The sequence below is a fragment of the Thrips palmi genome, unplaced genomic scaffold (assembly GCF_012932325.1).
Source record: "Thrips palmi isolate BJ-2018 unplaced genomic scaffold, TpBJ-2018v1 HiC_scaffold_10, whole genome shotgun sequence".
NCBI classification, from domain to species: domain Eukaryota; kingdom Metazoa; phylum Arthropoda; class Insecta; order Thysanoptera; family Thripidae; genus Thrips; species Thrips palmi.
Window position 1 is genome coordinate 22,214,731 of NW_023144621.1, and position 18,100 is coordinate 22,232,830.

The window sequence follows — 18,100 nt, forward strand, 5'->3', positions numbered from 1 at the left end:
TGGGGATCGGAAATAGATAATCTCGGCGATTGGCCAGGTAGCGTGCCAATTAGTGGAGGGAGGGTGGGCTGGCAGTGTAGGCGCGCCAATCCAGGCAATCGGATGTCAACCCCGTCACTGCCATCAAGCCTGCGATGCCCATCGGCCCACCGGAGGCGCCAGCGACGCTCCTACGCTGGAAAACAAAAACAGAAGCAAAATCCAATCACTCGCCGTTTCCTCAATCGTTTTTAAAGGCCGCGATGTGTCCGCTGAGCGGGACTCGAACCGAGCGTGTGACCCCACCAATGGACTCCCCGTTCGAAGAGCAGTCCATTGGTGGGGTCACACGTTTGGTTTCGTCCCACTTGGCGACTCTGGAGCTCAAAACGCTTCGGGGATTGTGACTGTGACCGCCTCCATCGGTCTTCTGGCCCACTGCGGGCCGTGCTGTGGCCGTCGCCACCCACACGCCGTGTGTTCGGCTGCCATTGTCACGGCGCCGTCTGTCATTCGTCCGAGCTGCGCGCTTCCGACGCGGCGGACGGATTCCGAACTGCGCTCCGTCCCTCTCGCGCTCACGTGCGGTGTGGGGGTGCGGTGCGAGGGAGGGAGAGGGGCACGCGAGGGAGCGCGGCCGAGCCTTGGGCCGAGCGCGGCTCGGCATGGGCGCCACTGCGGTGCCTGCTTGCAGAGTGACTGGAGTGACTCGTTGCCTGGAACCAAGTGACTCGGAAGCGGACCGGAATGGGCGCCACTGCGGTGCCTGCTTGCAGAGTGACTGGAGTGACTCGTTGCCTGGAACCAAGTGACTCGGAAGCGGACCGGAATGGGCGCCACTGCGGTGCCTGCTTGCAGAGTGACTGGAGTGACTCGTTGCCTGGAACCAAGTGACTCGGAAGCGGACCGGAATGGGCGCCACTGCGGTGCCTGCTTGCAGAGTGACTGGAGTGACTCGTTCCATGGAACCAAGTGACTCGGAAGCGGACCGGAATGGGCGCCACTGCGGTGCGTGCTTGCAGAGTGACTGGAGTGACTCGTTGCCTGGAACCAAGTGACTCGGAAGCGGACCGGAATGGGCGCCACTGCGGTGCCTGCTTGCAGAGTGACTGGAGTGACTCGTTGCCTGGAACCAAGTGACTCGGAAGCGGACCGGAATGGGCGCCACTGCGGTGCCTGCCTGCAGAGTGACTGGAGTGACTCGTTGCCTGGAACCAAGTGACTCGGAAGCGGACCGGAATGGGCGCCACTGCGGTGCCTGCTTGCAGAGTGACTGGAGTGACTCGTTGCCTGGAACCAAGTGACTCGGAAGCGGACCGGAATGGGCGCCACTGCGGTGCCTGCTTGCAGAGTGACTGGAGTGACTCGTTGCCTGGAACCAAGTGACTCGGAAGCGGACCGGAATGGGCGCCACTGCGGTGCCTGCTTGCAGAGTGACTGGAGTGACTCGTTGCCTGGAACCAAGTGACTCGGAAGCGGACCGGAATGGGCGCCACTGCGGTGCCTGCTTGCAGAGTGACTGGAGTGACTCGGAAGCGGACCTCTGCATATTCCAGCGACGCGTGGCGTCCCTTCGTTGCGCTGCAGCTGTCATCCTTCCGCGGCACGCCGACCGAGACGGAGCGCTGCAGGCTGGCCGCCTGGCCGGCTACCAGTCCGCCTGCCTTCCCCTGGCTCGCTGCTTCGTGCCGCCTCGGCGCCTCGGCGGCGATGGCGAGGATGAAATTGTAGCGAAACAGAAAAAGAAGCAAGGTGGAAAAACAAGAGGAAGAAAAGCGAGCGAAGTGGGCGGGTGGCGGATGCGGGGCCAAACGGCCAAACGGCGAATGGAAATGGAGTTGGTGTCGGGGAATTAACGGCTCGCTTCCCGGAAAAGAAATTTGATTGCCGCGGCGTTTTCGGCAGGAGTGAGGGAAAGCGAGGGCGCTGTGCCCAGGGCGTGCCCCGCCGTGCCGAGTCCCCGCGCTTTGATGCGATGGATTGCCCGCCGTGACGCCGCGTCGCCACGTCGCCGCGGTGACGCCTTACCTGTTGGCCTGCCGTCTCTCTCGCACTCGCGGGGCGTGCCGGCGTTCCGCGGGGTGCGAGAGAGACAGAGCGTTGAGCGCGGCCGTGGCCGACGGCGGCCTGGCCCCGGACGGCCCCGCCTTCGCACCGCCGGGAATTTGAAACATTTGCGTTGTCTTGGCGGCACCGGGAGCACAGTGGCGACAGTTTTTGTGTCGCATACCAAACAGGGGGAAGGGGGAGGGGGCTCTGGTGCCAAACTTGGTTGGTGCTCCTTGCAGGCCTTGAAGGGCCCCTCGCGGCGCCTCGCCTCACGTGGCGTCGTCTTCCCTGCCGGCCCCGCGGCCCCGGTGGCGGCGGCCAAAATTAATACGGAAACTTTAAACGGGCGCCATCGCTCTCGCCGCGGGACGAATTTAAGGAGGCGGCGCTCCGGGCCGACGACCCACGGCAGTGCCGTGCCGTGCCGTGCCGTGCCGTGCCGTGCCCCGCGGACGCGACGAAAACGGGGCCAGGCAAATTAATCCTCAAATAATGCGATTCGAACGTAATCCTGAATCCTGGGGGGCTTGCCGGGGGCTGGCCGCGCTGGCCGTCTCATCCCGGCAGCGAAATTGTATCAAGGCGCCGCGGACGGACCGGACGGGCTGCGGCTTACTGAGCCGCGGACCACGCCTCACTCACACACTCACACACACACACACACACACACACACACACACACACACACACACACACACTCACACACACTAGCCGTGGAAGTGGGATCGATTGGTCGCTGTTGCGAATGAGATGGGCCTGCTCGTATTTCCCCCTAATGCTAAATTCTCTGCCACTCTCTCTCTCTCTCTCTCTCTCTCTCTCTCTCTCGCACACACACACACACGACCGCACGGATCTCCTCAGTTTAGCGGACTCTTCTCGGCTCTGCTTATGTGCCCTAATTGGACGTCCCCTCCCCCTCCCCCTTCCTTGCCGGCCTTGCCCCGAAGGAACTCATTGCCGTTCCGAGGAGGCGAGTGGGCCATCAAATATGGAACAGGCCTTCCCCCGCCCCGTCTTGTTTGTTTTCGATTGAATATTTGATGCGCGATGAAGTGCAATGCGAAGCAATTTGACGACTAAAAAAGAAGGGAGAAACTGGGAGGCGGGGGAAAGAGGGGCGAGGCTAAGCACGGCTAACGTAACACGGCCGTTAAGGGACGCGCATCCGGCCCCAATGAGAGAGAGAGAGAGAGAGAGAGAGAGAGAGAGAGAGAGAGAGAGAGAGAGAGAGAGAGAGAGAGCACCGGGCACTTCGATCGGCGTTCAAGTTTGGAGGCAGGCGCTGCAACACCGCGACACGCCGACCCGCCCGAGCGCCGTGCAGGGTAGGCCGCGCGGCGTGCCCCGGCGGGTTGCGGTGGCTGTTGGCCTAGCCCGCACGGCGCTCTGTCTGCCGGCCTGCTCTGCCTGCGCTGCGGCGTGTCCCGGGCGGAGCGGAGGCGAGGCGCACCACTGCACTGTCTGCGAGCCGAGCGCTGCTTTGTCGCCCTGTCTCTCTCGCGCCGTACGGGCCGCCCCGTGGGTGCGAGGGAGGGGTAACTCAGGGGAAGCGGGCTGCAATGCATGCACGCTGCGGGGAGGCCAAAGCAAGGCGGCTCAGGCACGTCCTCGCTGGCGCGTGAATCGCCGAGAAATACTCGAAATTCCTTATTTCGTCGATATCTTGGATGTCTGACGTAGCTTGGCCCAGCCCGGCCGCCATGCCGAGGCCGTGGATTTTGGATTTTCCCCGCCCCAGTGGCTGCGCCACGCGCCACGTCGCCCCAAGCGGGCCGGCCGAGCCGCTGCCCTCTCTGGCGCGCTGCAGTTTTGCATGCACGGAATGCGGGCACCCTCGGGCCGCCCTGGGTGGACCCCGTCATGTTTGCCAGCGACACTTAGACTGCCCCTTTGGACGGGGCTAGCGCTGGTCGCGGATGCAATGGAAAAGGAGAGAGGGGAGGAGGGAGAGAGAGAGGACTGAGAAAGAGTGACCACATGCAACATAAACACACACACACTCACGCACGCAGTGTGCGAAGGGCGGCGAGGTGACACCGCGGGGAGGGGCGAGAGAGTCTGGGAACAAGTTATGTGGGCCGGGATTTGGGAGCTTGCCGTAAAGACACAACGGGGATGAAGTGCCGCCAAGTTCGACGGCGAAAGGTAGACTCTGTGTGTGTGTGTGTGTTTGTCTGTGTGCACACGCAATGTATAAACCCCGTGCTGACGTGCGGCGAAAGAGACAAGGGATCGGCAGGGCGCCCGGCGCGGCCCCGGCCTGGCATCCAGGGAGCTGGTCCTGACAGTTTGGAGAGGATTGCTGCTGCTCGCCGCGCCGCGCCACGCCACGCCCCGCCCCGCCCCGCCATCCAAACAGACTTGGAACCGATCCGGAACGAAAGCTCGACTGCCATTCGTGTATCATCGGGCCTGCCTGGCTCTGTTGTTGTTGTTTGGGGGCTGCTTCGTCTCCTTCCGGATGCCGTTTGCCGCCGCGGCCCGGGGCAGGCGGGGCTGGCGGGGCTTTTCGGCTGTCGCGCTGCCGCCGCATGGATTTGGCCAATCCGCGTGGTGCGGCGACAGCAATGCCGAGCCGAGCAGCGCCAGGCAGTGCACTGGCCACCAACACGCGCGGGGCGCGCCGCGCTCCCGTTTCATTTTGGAAACCACTCCACGCGACTCCCCTGAAATCCAAGTGTGGGACGTGTGCACTAGATAACGCAGGACGCCCGGCCAGCGCTTGGGCCAGATGAGGACACCAGGTCGCACGAAAAGAGTGTTGGCAGGGAGGCGGTGTCGAGGGTCAGTCGGAGGTCAGAGAAGCCATTTCGGGAGTCAGCGCTGCGATCTGGCTCCGATCCGGCCGCCCCGACACACAGTTGGACCTGACGAGTAGAACGAGTGAGATCAAAGCGCGCCGCTGCTCGTATCGAGTCGGGGGTTCAGAGTGGCGAAGGCCCGAAGGCCCGAAGGCCGCAGCCGAGTGGGTCAGTGCCGGTCGCGCTGCACTGGCGCCGAAGCCGAAGGCCTGACGGCCCGAAGGCGGACGAGGTGACCGACGCCGCGCTGCCGCGACGACGCTCCGCCTTCGCTTCGCAATGACGCCCGCGCCATCTGCGCGGTGCCGCGCTGCCGCGCTGCCGTGGTGCGGGACGTGACTGCCCCCGGCTGGCGGGGCGCGAGAGAAAGAATCGCGAATCCGTGACTTCCTCTGCGACACGACCTTCGCAAGCCTCGCCAGCCTCGCGGTAACAGGGTACCCTCCGATGATTTGCAGTGCGGCCGTGTTGGCCGGGGGTCCGTCCTCGTCGACAGCGCGCCGCAGAAAATGTGCGATGGAGTGGAATGTCCAGCCAGTGTGTGTGTGAAGTAAAATGGTCGCCACAATGAGGGACAAGAAGCCGCGATGCCTTATTGCGGTCGAAGGGCCCCGCCTTTTATCACGAGAGTGGCGCGGAGGGGCGGGGCGGCGCGAGCGACGTGACCGCCCGGGGCGTCATCGCAGTTGTGTCGGTACCCGGGTGCCAAAACACGCTCCCCCTTCCTCTCCAGCCTCCAGCCCTCCAGCCTCCAGCCTCCAGCCCTCCAGCCCTCCAGCCTCCAGCCTCCAGCCCTCCAGCCTCCAGCCCTCCAGCCTCCAGCCCTCCAGCCCTCCAGCCCTCCAGCCTCCAGCCTCCAGCCCTCCAGCCCTCCAGCCCTCCAGCCTCCAGCCCTCCAGCCCTCCAGCCTCCAGCCCTCCAGCCCTCCAGCCCTCCAGCCTCCAGCCTCCACCCTCCAGCCCTCCAGCCCTCCAGCCTCCAGCCCTCCAGCCCTCCAGCCCTCCAGCCTCCAGCCCTCCAGCCTCCAGCCTCCAGCCTCCAGCACGCGCAAACACGATTATCGCCCTCACGTCCAGGAAGGAGTCCAGGAAGGGAGTCCTGGAGGAAGGGGAAGGGCGCGCGTCGTGAAAGGGCCGACCCTTAGAGCCCCGCATTTTTCATTCTTCCCTTCCTGGGCGGCACATGTGTGCCCGGGCCCATATCGACACACAAGCGCACACGCACACACACACACACACACAGCGCTGCTGCTGGTGGACTGCAGGGATTTCCTGAATTAGAGACACACACTAGTCGCCATCCAGCAGGGCCGCTGGGATTCGATACGCCGCGCCTCACCGTATCGGGAATCTGTCGATATGTCGAACAGCACACACACACACTCACACACACACTCGCACTCTCACACTCGTAGAAAAAGGAAGGGGGCAGGAGTATCCGCGCGGCCCGCATCTCATCCTACCCCTAACTTTTCCGCTCGTTAGACGGTCCGAGAGACCAGAGACGCTCCGTGGATTATTTTCTGGGGCGATCGCGAGGAAACGTGTGTCTGCGTGTGTGTGTGGGGGGGGGGGTCTGCCCTGCTGCCGTGTCGTGATGCGGTGGCTACACTGCGGCACGTGCGATGTCGGGATCCCCGGCCAGAGGGCCGCTCCAGCCCGCTCCAGCCCGCCTCAGCCCGCTCCAGCCCGCTCCAGCCCGCTCCAGCCCGCTCCAGCCCGCTCCAGCCCGCTCCAGCCCGCTCCAGCCCGCTCCAGCCCGCTCCAGCCCGCTCCAGCCCGCTCCAGCCCGCTCCAGCCCGCTCCAGCCCGCTCCAGCCCGCTCCAGCCAAGGGCGCGCAGGGTTCGCGAGGTTCGCAGGCCCCGCCGGGTCGGCCCCAGGATGCCCCGGGTCCGCTGTGCTGGCTGTGCTGGCTGTGCCGGTGGCACGGCGGCGTCTGCTGGCCGTCCCCGGCTGCCCCACTTTCCGGCGTGGCCGTTTGCTTGCTTCCAGGCCTTCCAGGCCTTCCAGGCCGCTGCACGGGCCCTGTCCAGAAATACGGCGGACGCGTCGCGGGGCGGCGTGCCGTGCCGTGCCATACCGCGACCTACGCCGCCGCGTCACGCGCCACACACACACACACACACACACACACAGAGGAACTCGAAGCTGGAGAAGCCTGGTGGGCTTTCTCCCCTCTATTTTTTCCGTGCGCTAAAATCCTGCAGCGAGGGCAGGGTGGGCAGGGCGCGGCGTTTCTGCTGAGCGCGGCCTTCCCCACGCTCCGCTCGGCTCCGCTCGGCTCTGCTCGGCTCTGCTCGGCTCTGCTCGGCTCCGCTCGGCTCCGCTCGGCTCCGCTCGGCTCCGCTCGGCTCCGCTCGGCTCTGCTCGGCTCTGCTCGGCTCCGCTCGGCTCCGCTCGGCTCCGCTCGGCTCCGCTCGGCTCCGCTCGGCTCCGCTCGGCTCCGCTCGGCTCCGCTCGGCTCCGCTCGGCTCTGCTCGGCTCTGCTGGGCTCCGCTCGGCACGGCGCGCTCCTCGCTCAATCCCGACATGACAGGCATGGAATGAATCATGGCGCGATTGGCCTGTTGGGCCGCGGGGCTGTGGGTCCCTTGGTGGGTCCCTTGGTGGGCCCTGCCCCGTGGGGGGCCCCGGCCCCGTCGTGGGGCGGCGCGACGCTGAAAACCTGGGGCGCTCCCTGGCAGGCACTTCGCGCCGCGACGGCCCGCCCTCCTCGCCGCGCTGCTCCTCCGTGGACCGTCGCTCTGTCTCTCTCGCACCCACGCGCATAGCTACGCGCAGCGGCGCTGCGTCCCGTGAGTGCGAGAGGGACGGCCTGACGACCGCACTGCGCGGAGTCGGCCAGCAGGCAGGCCCTGCCGTCGGCCGTGCCCGCCGTGCCGGCCGCCGCGACGTACACTGTATCGCGGCCGAACATCGCGCTGCTGCGCTGCTCGGTGCTTGGCGGTGCTCGGTGCGCGTCTGCGTCTGGACCGAGGAGGCCATTATCGGAATTCGCTACATCAGGCCTGCCAGCCAGCAGCCAGCCTGCCGCGGAGTGCCCGTGTTGCCTGCAGTGGTTGCGGGGGCACCTACGGCTGCAGACGGATTCCGAGAGTCGTTTTCGTCGCTCTGTCTCTCTCGCACCCGTACGGAGCGTCCGATTAGTGCGAGAGAGACAGAGCGACGGCAACATCTGGCCCAACACCGGCCACGTCTTCCAAGGCGAGGTCCTTGGCTTACAGTGAGCTGTTTTCGAACGCCTTTGCGGGACGCCGTGCGGGCGGCATTGTACGCCGAAGTGGAGACACTGTCCTGAGTGCACCGTTTGCTGAGTCAGAGCGAGATAGACTCACAAAGACGGGGCGAGCCTGCAGTGGGGCCTGCTGTAGCGCCTGCGAGGTAGGCACTCCCTTGGCCTGCGCCGCACCAGTGTCGCGGTGTTTGCCTACCCGCCCGTCGCAGGGGCTCTGCAGCTCGGCTCGCTTCTTTTATCCGTCATTGATAGAGCGTTGTCGGGGCCGGTTGTCTGATTCCCGACGGCGCCTCGTCGCTCTCTCTCTCTCTCTCTCTCTCTCTCTCTCTCTCTCTCTCTCGCTCTCTCTCTCTCTCTCTCTCTCTCTCTCTCTCTCTCTCTCTCTCTCTCTCTCTCTCTCTCTCTCTCTCTCTCTCTCTCTCTCTCTCCCTCCTGGACCCAGGAGGGGGAGAGGGAGGGAGGGAGAGAGCGACACGCTAATGACCCGCGAGATGGCCCCCCTGCCTCGCAGTCTCTCCGAGTCTCGCAGTTGAGTCGTTTATGCGCGGGTCCTGCTTCCGATAGCCCACCGGAAGTGTTTCTCCCGAGCGGTGCTTATCGAAGGGTTTACTGCCCGACCGTGGCTGCAGGCCGAGGCACGGCCAGGCGGCGACCCTCGTAGCGCACCGCCCGGCACGCCCCGCACCGGGCCAGGGCCTCGCCGGGGCCTCGCCGGGGCCTAGCCCAACGCGTTACTCACGCCCGAATCTAGATAGGCCTGACTCGGCCCGCCACGGCACGCCACGCCACGCCACGCCAAGCGCGCGCCGCTCCGACTCGATTCGACTCGAGTCAATTCAAATCGCGCGCGCACGCCGCGAGGGGCGCGGCCGTACAGGCCGGCGAGCGTATTGTGCTCGTAACGCCCCGAGGGCCCGAAGGCCCGAAGGGCACGGCCTGGCCCGGCGGTCCGCGCTCGGAAGAAAATAAAAACACAAACACACAGAGCGCGTGTAGCGTGACGTGAGTGAGAGGCGATTGCCTCTGATAGCACGCCGCGCCCTCGCAGTCTCAGCCTCGCTCGCCCTTCTTGCTGCTCTGGAAATCAAAGGGTTGCTGAAAAAGAGGCCCTTCGGAACGAAGAGAGGCCTCCTCTGGCGGGGCCAGCGCGGTGCGGGGCGTGTGGGGCGTACCGCAACGTGGCGGCGAGCCGGCGAACGCCACCACGACGACGAGGAGGACACGATCGGTGGACATAGGATTGCGCGGCGCGGATGGTCCGACACGCCGGCGGAATATTGAAAGCAGCTATTGGGAGCAGAGCAAAACCCGGGGGGGGGCGGGGCGGGGCGGGGCGGGGCGGGGTGTTGGCCTCGCTCGGGCGGGGCGGGGCGGGGCGGGGCGGGGCGACGCCAGGGTCCAAAACTCGTCTCGCGGCGCCAGGACGACGCCGGCCGAGCAGGCGACGCGACTCGCAGCTGCCGAGATCGTGACTTCATTTCGAATCCAAAGAAAGAGTCTGCAAGGCGTTATGAAAAGTGCGGGGGGAGGGGGACGCGTCGGGGGTGACGAGTGACGACTGCCGAGCAGCGCGCCCAGCAGGCAGGTGGCTGCCAGATAAAATCCGGTCGCAGACGCGGCAGCGCGGCAGCATCCACTGGAAGGCAAGGCAAGGCAAGGCAAGGCAAGGCAAGGCTAGGCAAGGCAAGGCAAGGCAAGGCGAGGCTAGGCAAGGCAAGGCGAGGCTAGGCAAGGCAAGGCAAGGCAAGGCAAGGCTAGGCAAGGCAAGGCAAGGCAAGGCAAGGCTAGGCAAGGCAAGGCAAGGCGAGGCTAGGCAAGGCCAGGCAAGGCAAGGCAAGGCAAGGCAAGGCAAGGCAAGGCAAGGCGAGGCTAGGCAAGGCGAGGCAAGGCAAGGCAAGGCTAGGCAAGGCAAGGCGAGGCTAGGCAAGGCAAGGCAAGGCGAGGCTAGGCAAGGCAAGGCAAGGCAAGGCTAGGCAAGGCAAGGCTAGGCAAGGCCAGGCAAGGCAAGGCAAGGCAAGGCAAGGCAAGGCAAGGCCAGGCGAGGCTAGGCAAGGCTAGGCAAGGCAAGGCGAGGCTAGGCAAGGCAAGGCGAGGCTAGGCAAGGCAAGGCAAGGCAAGGCTAGGCAAGGCAAGGCAAGGCAAGGCAAGGCTAGGCAAGGCGAGGCTAGGCAAGGCAAGGCAAGGCAAGGCTAGGCAAGGCAAGGCAAGGCAAGACTAGGCAAGGCCAGGCAAGGCAAGGCAAGGCAAGGCAAGGCTAGGCAAGGCAAGGCAAGGCAAGGCGAGGCTAGGCAAGGCCAGGCAAGGCAAGGCAAGGCAAGGCAAGGCAAGGCAAGGCAAGGCAAGGCAAGGCGAGGCTAGGCAAGGCGAGGCTAGGCAAGGCAAGGCGAGGCAAGGCAAGGCAAGGCTAGGCAAGGCAAGGCGAGGCTAGGCAAGGCAAGGCAAGGCAAGGCAAGGCAAGGCTAGGCAGCAAGGCAAGGCTAGGCAAGGCGGTCATCGCGTGGCGGCTTGGCCTCGAGCCACGGCCACGGCAGAGGGCGCGGCGGGGAGTCTGGCTTCCAGTGGGGATTCTAGCCTCCAGCAGGGAATCCAGCCTCCAGCGGGGCGTGTGGAGGGTGCCGATGAAACGAGAGCCCCCGCGGCCCCGCGCCCCGCGTCACCAAGCGGCAGTCGCGGAGCGCGGCGCTGGGACTGCCTCATGAGACGCAGGCGTCTCGCTCGTGCCGCCGAGTGGAAGGTCTCTGTCCTCTTTCTTACACTTATGCCCACGGCCGCCAGGGCTGAGGCACGAGGCCACACGGTCGTCTCTCTCGCACCGCTACGGGGCGCCCCATGAGTGCGAGGGAGACAGCGAGTCTCTGGCGGTGCCGGCGCATCATCTCTCTGCGCGGGCCTTCGAGTGTGCGACGCCGCGACGCGTGCGGCGGGTCGGACTGGATCAGGCACTTGTGCTCCTCCTCCAGCGTGAATGCCCCGACAAGATGAAGCGCGCCTTATATGTATTCGCGCGGAGGAGATTGAATAACATGAATAAGGCATCCAGCCCGCCGGGCCGCCAGTCATACCGCCGACGCGTTATCCGCGGCGCGGCGGCGCGGCCCGCGTGTTCGTTTGATTTTTGCATACCGCCCTCGCGGCGCGGCGGCGCGGCGACGCGGCAACGCGATGCCAGGGCCATCCCCCGCCCCTCCGTCCGCCCCGGGCCAATAAACCCCCACGTCGGCGATGTGGAGCCCAGATTCCCATTGTGCTAAAAGTGAAACTCCGCAGGGAACTTTCCTATTGACGCGCCGCGCCATGGCCGCCATGGCAGGACTGACCTTCCGCATTCTCGTTCCGAAACAATCGCACAGGTAGGGTGGTGTGGCGCGGCGAAGCGCTGCGAAGCGACGGGGAGCAGGGCAGAGCAGGGCCGCCAGCCTCCGGCGGCGGCCGCTGGGTGGCGCCACTGCCCAGCCGCCCCTCGGCGCGGGGTAGCGCCGCACAGTGGGCCAGAAGACCGGCGCAGGCGGACAAAACTCTGGACGCGTTTCGAGCTCCAGAGTCGCTGAATGGGGCTCGAACCGAGCGTGTGACCCAACCAATGGATTCCTCGTTCGGAGAGCAATGCTTTGGTGGGGTCACACGTCAGGTTCGACTCTGGAGCTCAAAACGCGTCTCGAATTTTGGCCGCCTCCACTGTGCGCCGGCCGGGACCGCGTGGACAGGACGGCGGGGCGATGGACGCGGAGTCGTTCCTGTCACGCCCTCCGCCGCGCGACCTAACCTAACCTAAGCTTAGCTCGATGGAGCGGAAGCGCTCTGCCATAAAATGCCGACTGCGCTCCCGCTTGGAGCCGAAGCAGCGAGGCAGCGGGCCCGCTTTGCGGCCCGCTTTGCGGCCCGCTTGCACGCGGACAAAGAAAACTAACGCGGGGAGTCGATTAAACTTGGCAAATGCCGTCTGCGTTACAACTTTGGTAATCACTGCCGCGCCGCCGATCGTGCCCGGAGCTCGCTGACAGTGTGTGGACGGAGAGCTGACGGCCGTGTTCTTGTTGTTGCAGTACTTGGGCTCGTTCCCCGTGACGGGCCAGGACCACGCCAGCAGGGCCGACAACGTGCGGCTACGCCTCCAGGAACTGCGGGTAAGCTGTCTATCATATCTGCGACCGGTTTGGCCTCGGCCGCGGCGCATCGTCTGTCTGTTGGTCTGGTCGCCACGAGCGCTTCGTTTTGTCGTTATTTTCGCACAGATAGCCGCCACGCCTGGCCGCGCTTCGGCCCGCGGACTGCGCGCTCGCTCTCAACGGGCGAGGGAGGGGCGGCAACGGGAGAGGCACCCTATGCGGACCTTTTGTCCGAACGAAAAAAATGAAACAAATGGAGCTTTTTAGTCTTGTTTGGCATGTGGTTACTTCCGGGCCCAGTCGTCGAGGATCATCTGCGAGCCCTTCTCGGCGATCATGGCGGTGGGCGCGGCCGTGTTGCCGCTGGTGAGGGTGGGCATGATGGAGGCGTCCACGACGCGGAGGTTGGCCACGCCGCGCACGCGCAGCCTGCCGTCCACCACGGCCGTGGCATCGCCCGCGGGGCCCATCTTGGCCGTGCAGCAGGGGTGGTAGCTGGTGCGCGTGTAGCGTCGCAGCATGCACTCGATGTAGGCGTCGGACGCGAAGGTGTGCTGGCGGCAGGGCGCCGCCGGCGTCGTGTTGATGAGGTAGCCCGCCTTGACGAGTGTGGGCGTGGCCGCCAGCGCCATCATCTGGCGGTACGCCTGCACCATGACGTCCACGTCGTAGGGGTCGGCCAGGTAGTTGACGTGGATGCGCGGCTTGGCGAAGGGGTCCTTGGAGTAGAGCGACACGCTGCCGCGGCTGCGCGGCCGCATGATGCTCGCCGCGATGAGCACCGAGTTGTAGAAGGGGTACGAGCCCTTGAAGCAGCCGTTCTTTCGATCGCGCACCAGCCCCGCGCACTTGGCCTTGTCCGCCAGCGTGGACGCGCACTGCACCGAGTCGATGGCGGGGCCCAGCGTGATCTGCAGGTCTGGCCAGTCGTCCGTGGTGTGGTTGCTGCACCCGAAGGCCTGCACGGACATGACGTTGACGGTGGACATGGGCCCGGACTGGTGGTCGTTGTACTCCTGCTGCGCGTCCACCCACGGCCGGATGTCGCCGTTGGCGGGCAGACTGGCCGTCTTGCTGAGCACCAGGTCCAGGAGGTCGCCCGTCAGGTGGTCCTGCAGGTTGCGGCCGACGGGGAGGTCCACTTCCTGGCGGCGGCAAGGGTCGGATCAGAGGCTGCTGTAGAAGCACGCAGCGCCCAGAGCGCTCCACTCACCTGCTTGATGCCCACGGCGTCCAGGGCGTCCTTGGGGCCGATGCCGGACAGCAGCAGCAGCTGCGGCGTGCCGATGGCGCCGGCGCACACGATGACCTCCTTCCTGGCGAACACGGAGATGGGCACGCCGCTGCCGCCCAGCGCGTCGTCCGAGAACTGCACGCCGCGCGCCCTCCGCTTGCCTGCCGAGCCGAGTGCAGTCAGACCGCTGTCCGCGACGAGGGCCTTGGAGGCCACGGTGCTCACTCACCGTCCAGGATGATGCGCGTGACCCTGGCGCGCGGGACGACGCGCAGGTTGGGCCGCTGCCTCCGGATGGGCTCCAGGAAGGCCTTGTTGGTGCTGACGCGGCGCGCGCCGCGCGACGCGAACTCCACGACGAAGACGCCCTTGCGGTGCTCGTCGTCGCCCGTCAGCGCGTCTCCGTAGTTGAGGCCGTAGCCCAGGTCGCCGAACGCGTGGAACATGAGGTGGGCGTTCATGTCGGCCGTGGGGAACCGCTGGTAGCTCTGCGCGCCGCCCGTGGAGTGCAGTTCCTGCGTGGACGAAGAGTCAGGTTGAGCGTAGCGCGGTAAGTCCGGCACACCAACAGACTGCCGCGGCGTGCCGACCCGGACCCACCTTGTTGAAGGACAGCAGCATCTCGCGGTTGTCCTCGAAGCGCTTGAAGTAGGGCAGCACGTCGCTCCAGCCCCAGCCGTCGTTGCCGGCCTGGCGCCAGGCGTCGAAGTCGCGCGTGTTGCCGCGCACGTACATCATGGAGTTGATGGCCGTGCTGCCGCCCAGCGACTTGCCCCGCGGGTACACGCAGCCCTTACCGCCGCAGTTGTGCGGCTCGGGCACCGTCGTGAAGTTCCAGTCCATGGCCGTGCCCAGCAGGTGGTCGTGGATGCCGGGCTCGTCCGTCAGCGAGAAGGGCTCCTCGCCGCCCGCCTCCAGCAGCAGCACGGAGTACCTGTGGGGGGCTGGCCGGCGGCCAGGACCGGGACGAGCGTCAGGCCCATGTAAGAATGCGGTCTAATGTTCCGTGAAATGTTCCTTGATAATTCGTCGGAAGTTCCCTATGATCTTATGACGTATTGGTCACTCAAGTGCAGCAAATATAGGATTTTGATACAATGTTTTCGTTTTTTCATCGCAACTTTCTAACGCTAAACTAACACATTAGACCGCTAGAGTCCTGGTGCTTGCTCTTACCGGCGCTGAGGCGGTTGGCCACGACGGCGCCCGCGCCGCCCGCGCCCACCACGATGAAGTCGAAGCTCTGGCGCTGCAGGTAGAGGGGCGGCGGCCGCGAGGACTGCAGCACCTTGCGGTTCACGGCGGCGTGCACGAGCGCGCTGAAGGCCATGAGGGTGGACATGGCCGGCGAGCAGGCGTGCGGGCCCGCCGCCGCGGCCTGCAGGGCCTCGCGGAGCTGGTACGTGTTGACCATGGCGGCGCCGGTGTGTCCGTGTCCGCTGCGGTCTCGCGGCTCGGGGTAAAAGTCGACGAGCGTGGCTGTGCCCCGCCTCGCCTCGCCCCGCCTCGCCTCGCCTCGCCCCGCCTCGCCCCGCCTCGCCCCGCCCCGCCCCGTCGCGCGCTATCTTAATTTCCTATGCCGGCAAACCGCTGGCGTAGCAAACCGGAAACCGGCATCCCTTGGCGGCCGTGGCCCTGGCCCCGCCTCGCGTTGCCGCCGCCACTTGGCCGCACCTATCGTCATGATCTCGCCGTGCCCCCCGCTGCCCCCCCCCCCCCTCCGGGGCCCGGCCCACGGGCCGCGGAGCCCCCCGGCACGATAATGCCCCGCTACGTGAATAAACAGGGCCGTGCCGGATGAAAAGGGCCAGCGCTTCAGCGTTGCCAGTGCCGGGGACGGCCGGGGAGGAGGGAAGAGAGAGAAAGAGAGAGGGCGGTGAAAGGGTGACGAGTTATTTCAAAGCGCATTCATTGGTGGGAAAATGGAGGCACGGGGCGCTTCTCGCTGCTCCCGTTTTGTTTTTCGGGGCCGAGTGAGAAGTACATTTAGCCCGGCGCGAAAACAAATGTGTGAGGTCGCTGGGTTGGGGGTGGAGGCGCTGCGAGGTGCGGGGTGGGGGGATTACGAACGGCTGTATGCTTGTCCGCGATAATGCGCCGCCTTTTCACGCGCCACGCCGCGCCACTGTGAGTAGTAAAATGCGTCTCGCCGTGATACGGCGTCCTGCGGGCCGGAAATATTTTGACCGATTTATGAAAGGATGTGGCTCTTGGGACTTCCCCGCCGAAAAGTGGCGTGAGTGTGGGTGAGTGTCCGACCGTCTTTTGGGCGGGGAATCCCCGCCGGCGGCGCGCGGCGCGATATGTGGCGTGGGGCAGTCCAGTCGACTAGTGGACGGCGACGCGGACTGGTGTGGCATGGCCATGGCCGACGCCGCCACGCCGCCAGGCCGCCAGGCTGCTGGGGTGGACCTCGGCCAGCCGGAGGAGTGTCGGCGGCGGGGGCGGCGGCGACCAGGGGGTCGTTTGTTTCCCCCAACGAGGTCATTTCGCAGCAGAAATTGGAAGGGTGGGGGAAGGGGGCGTCGAGGGCCTGTCTGCCGACGGCGACGCTGACCAGGCCGGCGAGGCGGGGACGGCGGAGAGGCCGAAGCCTCAGGCTGGCTGCGATGCGTCGGGTCTGCTTTGGTCAAGAAGCAATTTGTCGTGCGCTGCAGCTGTGCTTTGCGTCGGCCCGTATCTCCGCCAAGTGCAGGGACAACAAGGCGGAATGGCCAGCCGGACAGTCCAGGGCCCGCCCGGCCGGCCCCGCCGCCCCCGCCGCCCCCGCCACGCTACGACGTCGTCCCGCGACAGCGATGGCAGATTTGATGGCGCAGTTGGTTCGGCCGGACTGCAGTGTCCATTACACTGGACCCTTTGTAAAGTTTCTTATCTCCGTGACGGTTGTCTGCGGCTCGGCTCGGCTCGGCTCGAGTCCCACGGCTCGCCGCCCGTTTGTTTCTCGCTCGAATGAGTTCCGCTTGACGCGAGCTTGATTGCGAATCCCCCCCCCCTGCCACTTTATTTACCCCCTAATGGCGGTTTCATCCCGGCCGCGGTGGCGATCACTGCTCGTTTCTCGATTGGTTCCCGATGACGTCATGTCGACAAGTCGCCGCTGCTGGCCCGCCTGGCCGTGGCGCCTTTTGGTTCGAGTGCCCTAATGCGTCTTGGATTGGCGGGGGGGGGGGCACTCTGCATGCAGTAGTGGCTGGAGCACACCCCTACCATCAAACATCCCCCCTCCCGCCCGAAAAAATCTTATTCTTTCCATCAGGAATTGTGTGAGCATTTTTCTCCCCCGCCGGGTGGCACCAAGGGGTTTGCAGGGGGCGCTGCGCTGCGGGGGTGGGAGTGGGGGGGGTGTCGCCTCCACTGATGAGATTACCACCCTTCAGGCCTTCAGGTCCGCCGGCTTCGGGACGTTGGGGTGGAAGGCCTGTCTCGGGCATTATTACTTTTAATTGAAATAGACTTTTAATTCCACCTGCTCCTTGCTGGCCGTCCCGCCGCGACGCCCGCCCTGCCCGCCCTGCCCAGCAGGTGGCGCTCGGACGCGGCGACGCGGGTGGGGGATGGACCGCAGACCCAAGTCTGCACATTTCAGGACTTTTAGAGATTCAAGTCAGCCGAAATCACGATGTCCGTCACCGTTTCCAGAAAATTTACGACAATCCTGTTCTCAGACCATTCTTATTCACACACACATTCACCAGCTCGCTTTGACTTTCACTCAGTGCTCAGGCAAACATGCGAGCAAACGCGTGTATTCAGTAGTATCGTGGATTTCGGCTTATTAATGGGCATACTCGGGCAAACTTATTCTCTGAATATTTGTAACTTAACAACTAGGCCCCTACTCCCTCGGTATTGACCACCAGTAGAACAGTCGCTCTTGATTTTAACTACTGGAATAACCGCCGGCACGGTTTTTAGTTTTTTGTTTGCTCCGACGCACGCATGGCGCATTGCTCAACGTTCGACTGAATGGCGTCCTAACTTGGAAGCCTCGCTCGCCGGGCCGACCCAATTAGCTGGAGTGCATGACGCAGCGCGGTGCCAAGCCGCAGCAGGGCCGCGGGGACGCCCCACAGCCCCGCCCCGCCCCGCCCCGCCCCGCCCCGCCCCGCCGACGCAAAGCGTTCCAACGCGAAGCCGTGGCAAAGCCTGGTGGCCTGGACGCCCCGAATGCGAAAAGCATCCGGGCGGTGAGTCCACTTTAGTCCTGGAAACTGTGCTCTCTATCGGAAGGGCTCGCGGCGCCACCACCACCACCACGGTGGCGGTGTAGTGGTCGCCCGCCCCGCCCCGCCCCGCCCCGCCCAGGCCACAGCGCGAGGGTCTGCCTGGCGTCCAGCCAAGGCGGGACAAGGCCTTGGGACGGGGCCAGAGGATGCGCCACGCCGCGCCACGCCGCGCCACGCCGCGCCACGCCCGGGGCGGGGACTTCGGAGGGAGGGGGGGGGGACTCTCACCTGAGTGAGCCCGCCGCATTGGGGTGGCCGTGTGTGTAGCGCGGCGGTCCTCGTGATTGGATTGGCGAGGAAGCTGTGCTCAGCGGCGGCAAGGCGAGCCCAGGCCAGCCTCGGCCAGCCGCCCGGAGAGAGGATAGTTTCTGAGAAGCGCAGCCAGGCGAGTCTGCAGACTGATTCCGTCGCCCCCACTGGCAGCCCATGAGTTCGAGAGAGACGAGGCGGCGAAACCGACTCTC

General features: G+C 65.5%; 2 protein-coding genes across 2 annotated transcripts in view; one reads left to right on the forward strand and one right to left on the reverse strand.

Moving 5' to 3' along the window:
- LOC117645969 overlaps positions 1 to 18,100 on the forward strand; it is a 121,643-nt gene that overhangs the window by 14,982 nt on the left and 88,561 nt on the right. Inside the window, exon 3 of the mRNA XM_034386548.1 lies at positions 12,111 to 12,191. Coding sequence (XP_034242439.1) covers positions 12,111 to 12,191 — 81 coding nt within the window. The remainder of the gene's footprint in view (positions 1 to 12,110; positions 12,192 to 18,100) is intronic.
- On the reverse strand, positions 12,428 to 14,820 carry LOC117654146 (glucose dehydrogenase [FAD, quinone]-like). Its single transcript, XM_034400355.1, has 5 exons — positions 14,584 to 14,820; positions 14,008 to 14,351; positions 13,637 to 13,922; positions 13,387 to 13,568; positions 12,428 to 13,318 (listed from the first exon to the last, which is right to left on the reverse strand). The coding sequence occupies exons 1-5, from the start codon at positions 14,747 to 14,749 to the stop codon at positions 12,458 to 12,460; spliced, it is 1,839 nt and encodes a 612-aa protein (XP_034256246.1). The 5' UTR covers positions 14,750 to 14,820; the 3' UTR covers positions 12,428 to 12,457.

Coding starts and splice junctions, on each gene's coding strand:
- LOC117654146 (XM_034400355.1), bottom strand. CDS start 14,749: ATGTCCACCCTCATGGCCTTCAGCGCGCTCGTGCACGCCGCCGTGAAC. Junction 14,352..14,583: donor GGCCAACCGCCTCAGCGCCG/GTAAGAGCAAGC, acceptor GCCGCCGGCCAG/CCCCCCACAGGTACTCCGTG. Junction 13,923..14,007: donor TGCTGCTGTCCTTCAACAAG/GTGGGTCCGGGT, acceptor TCGTCCACGCAG/GAACTGCACTCCACGGGCGG.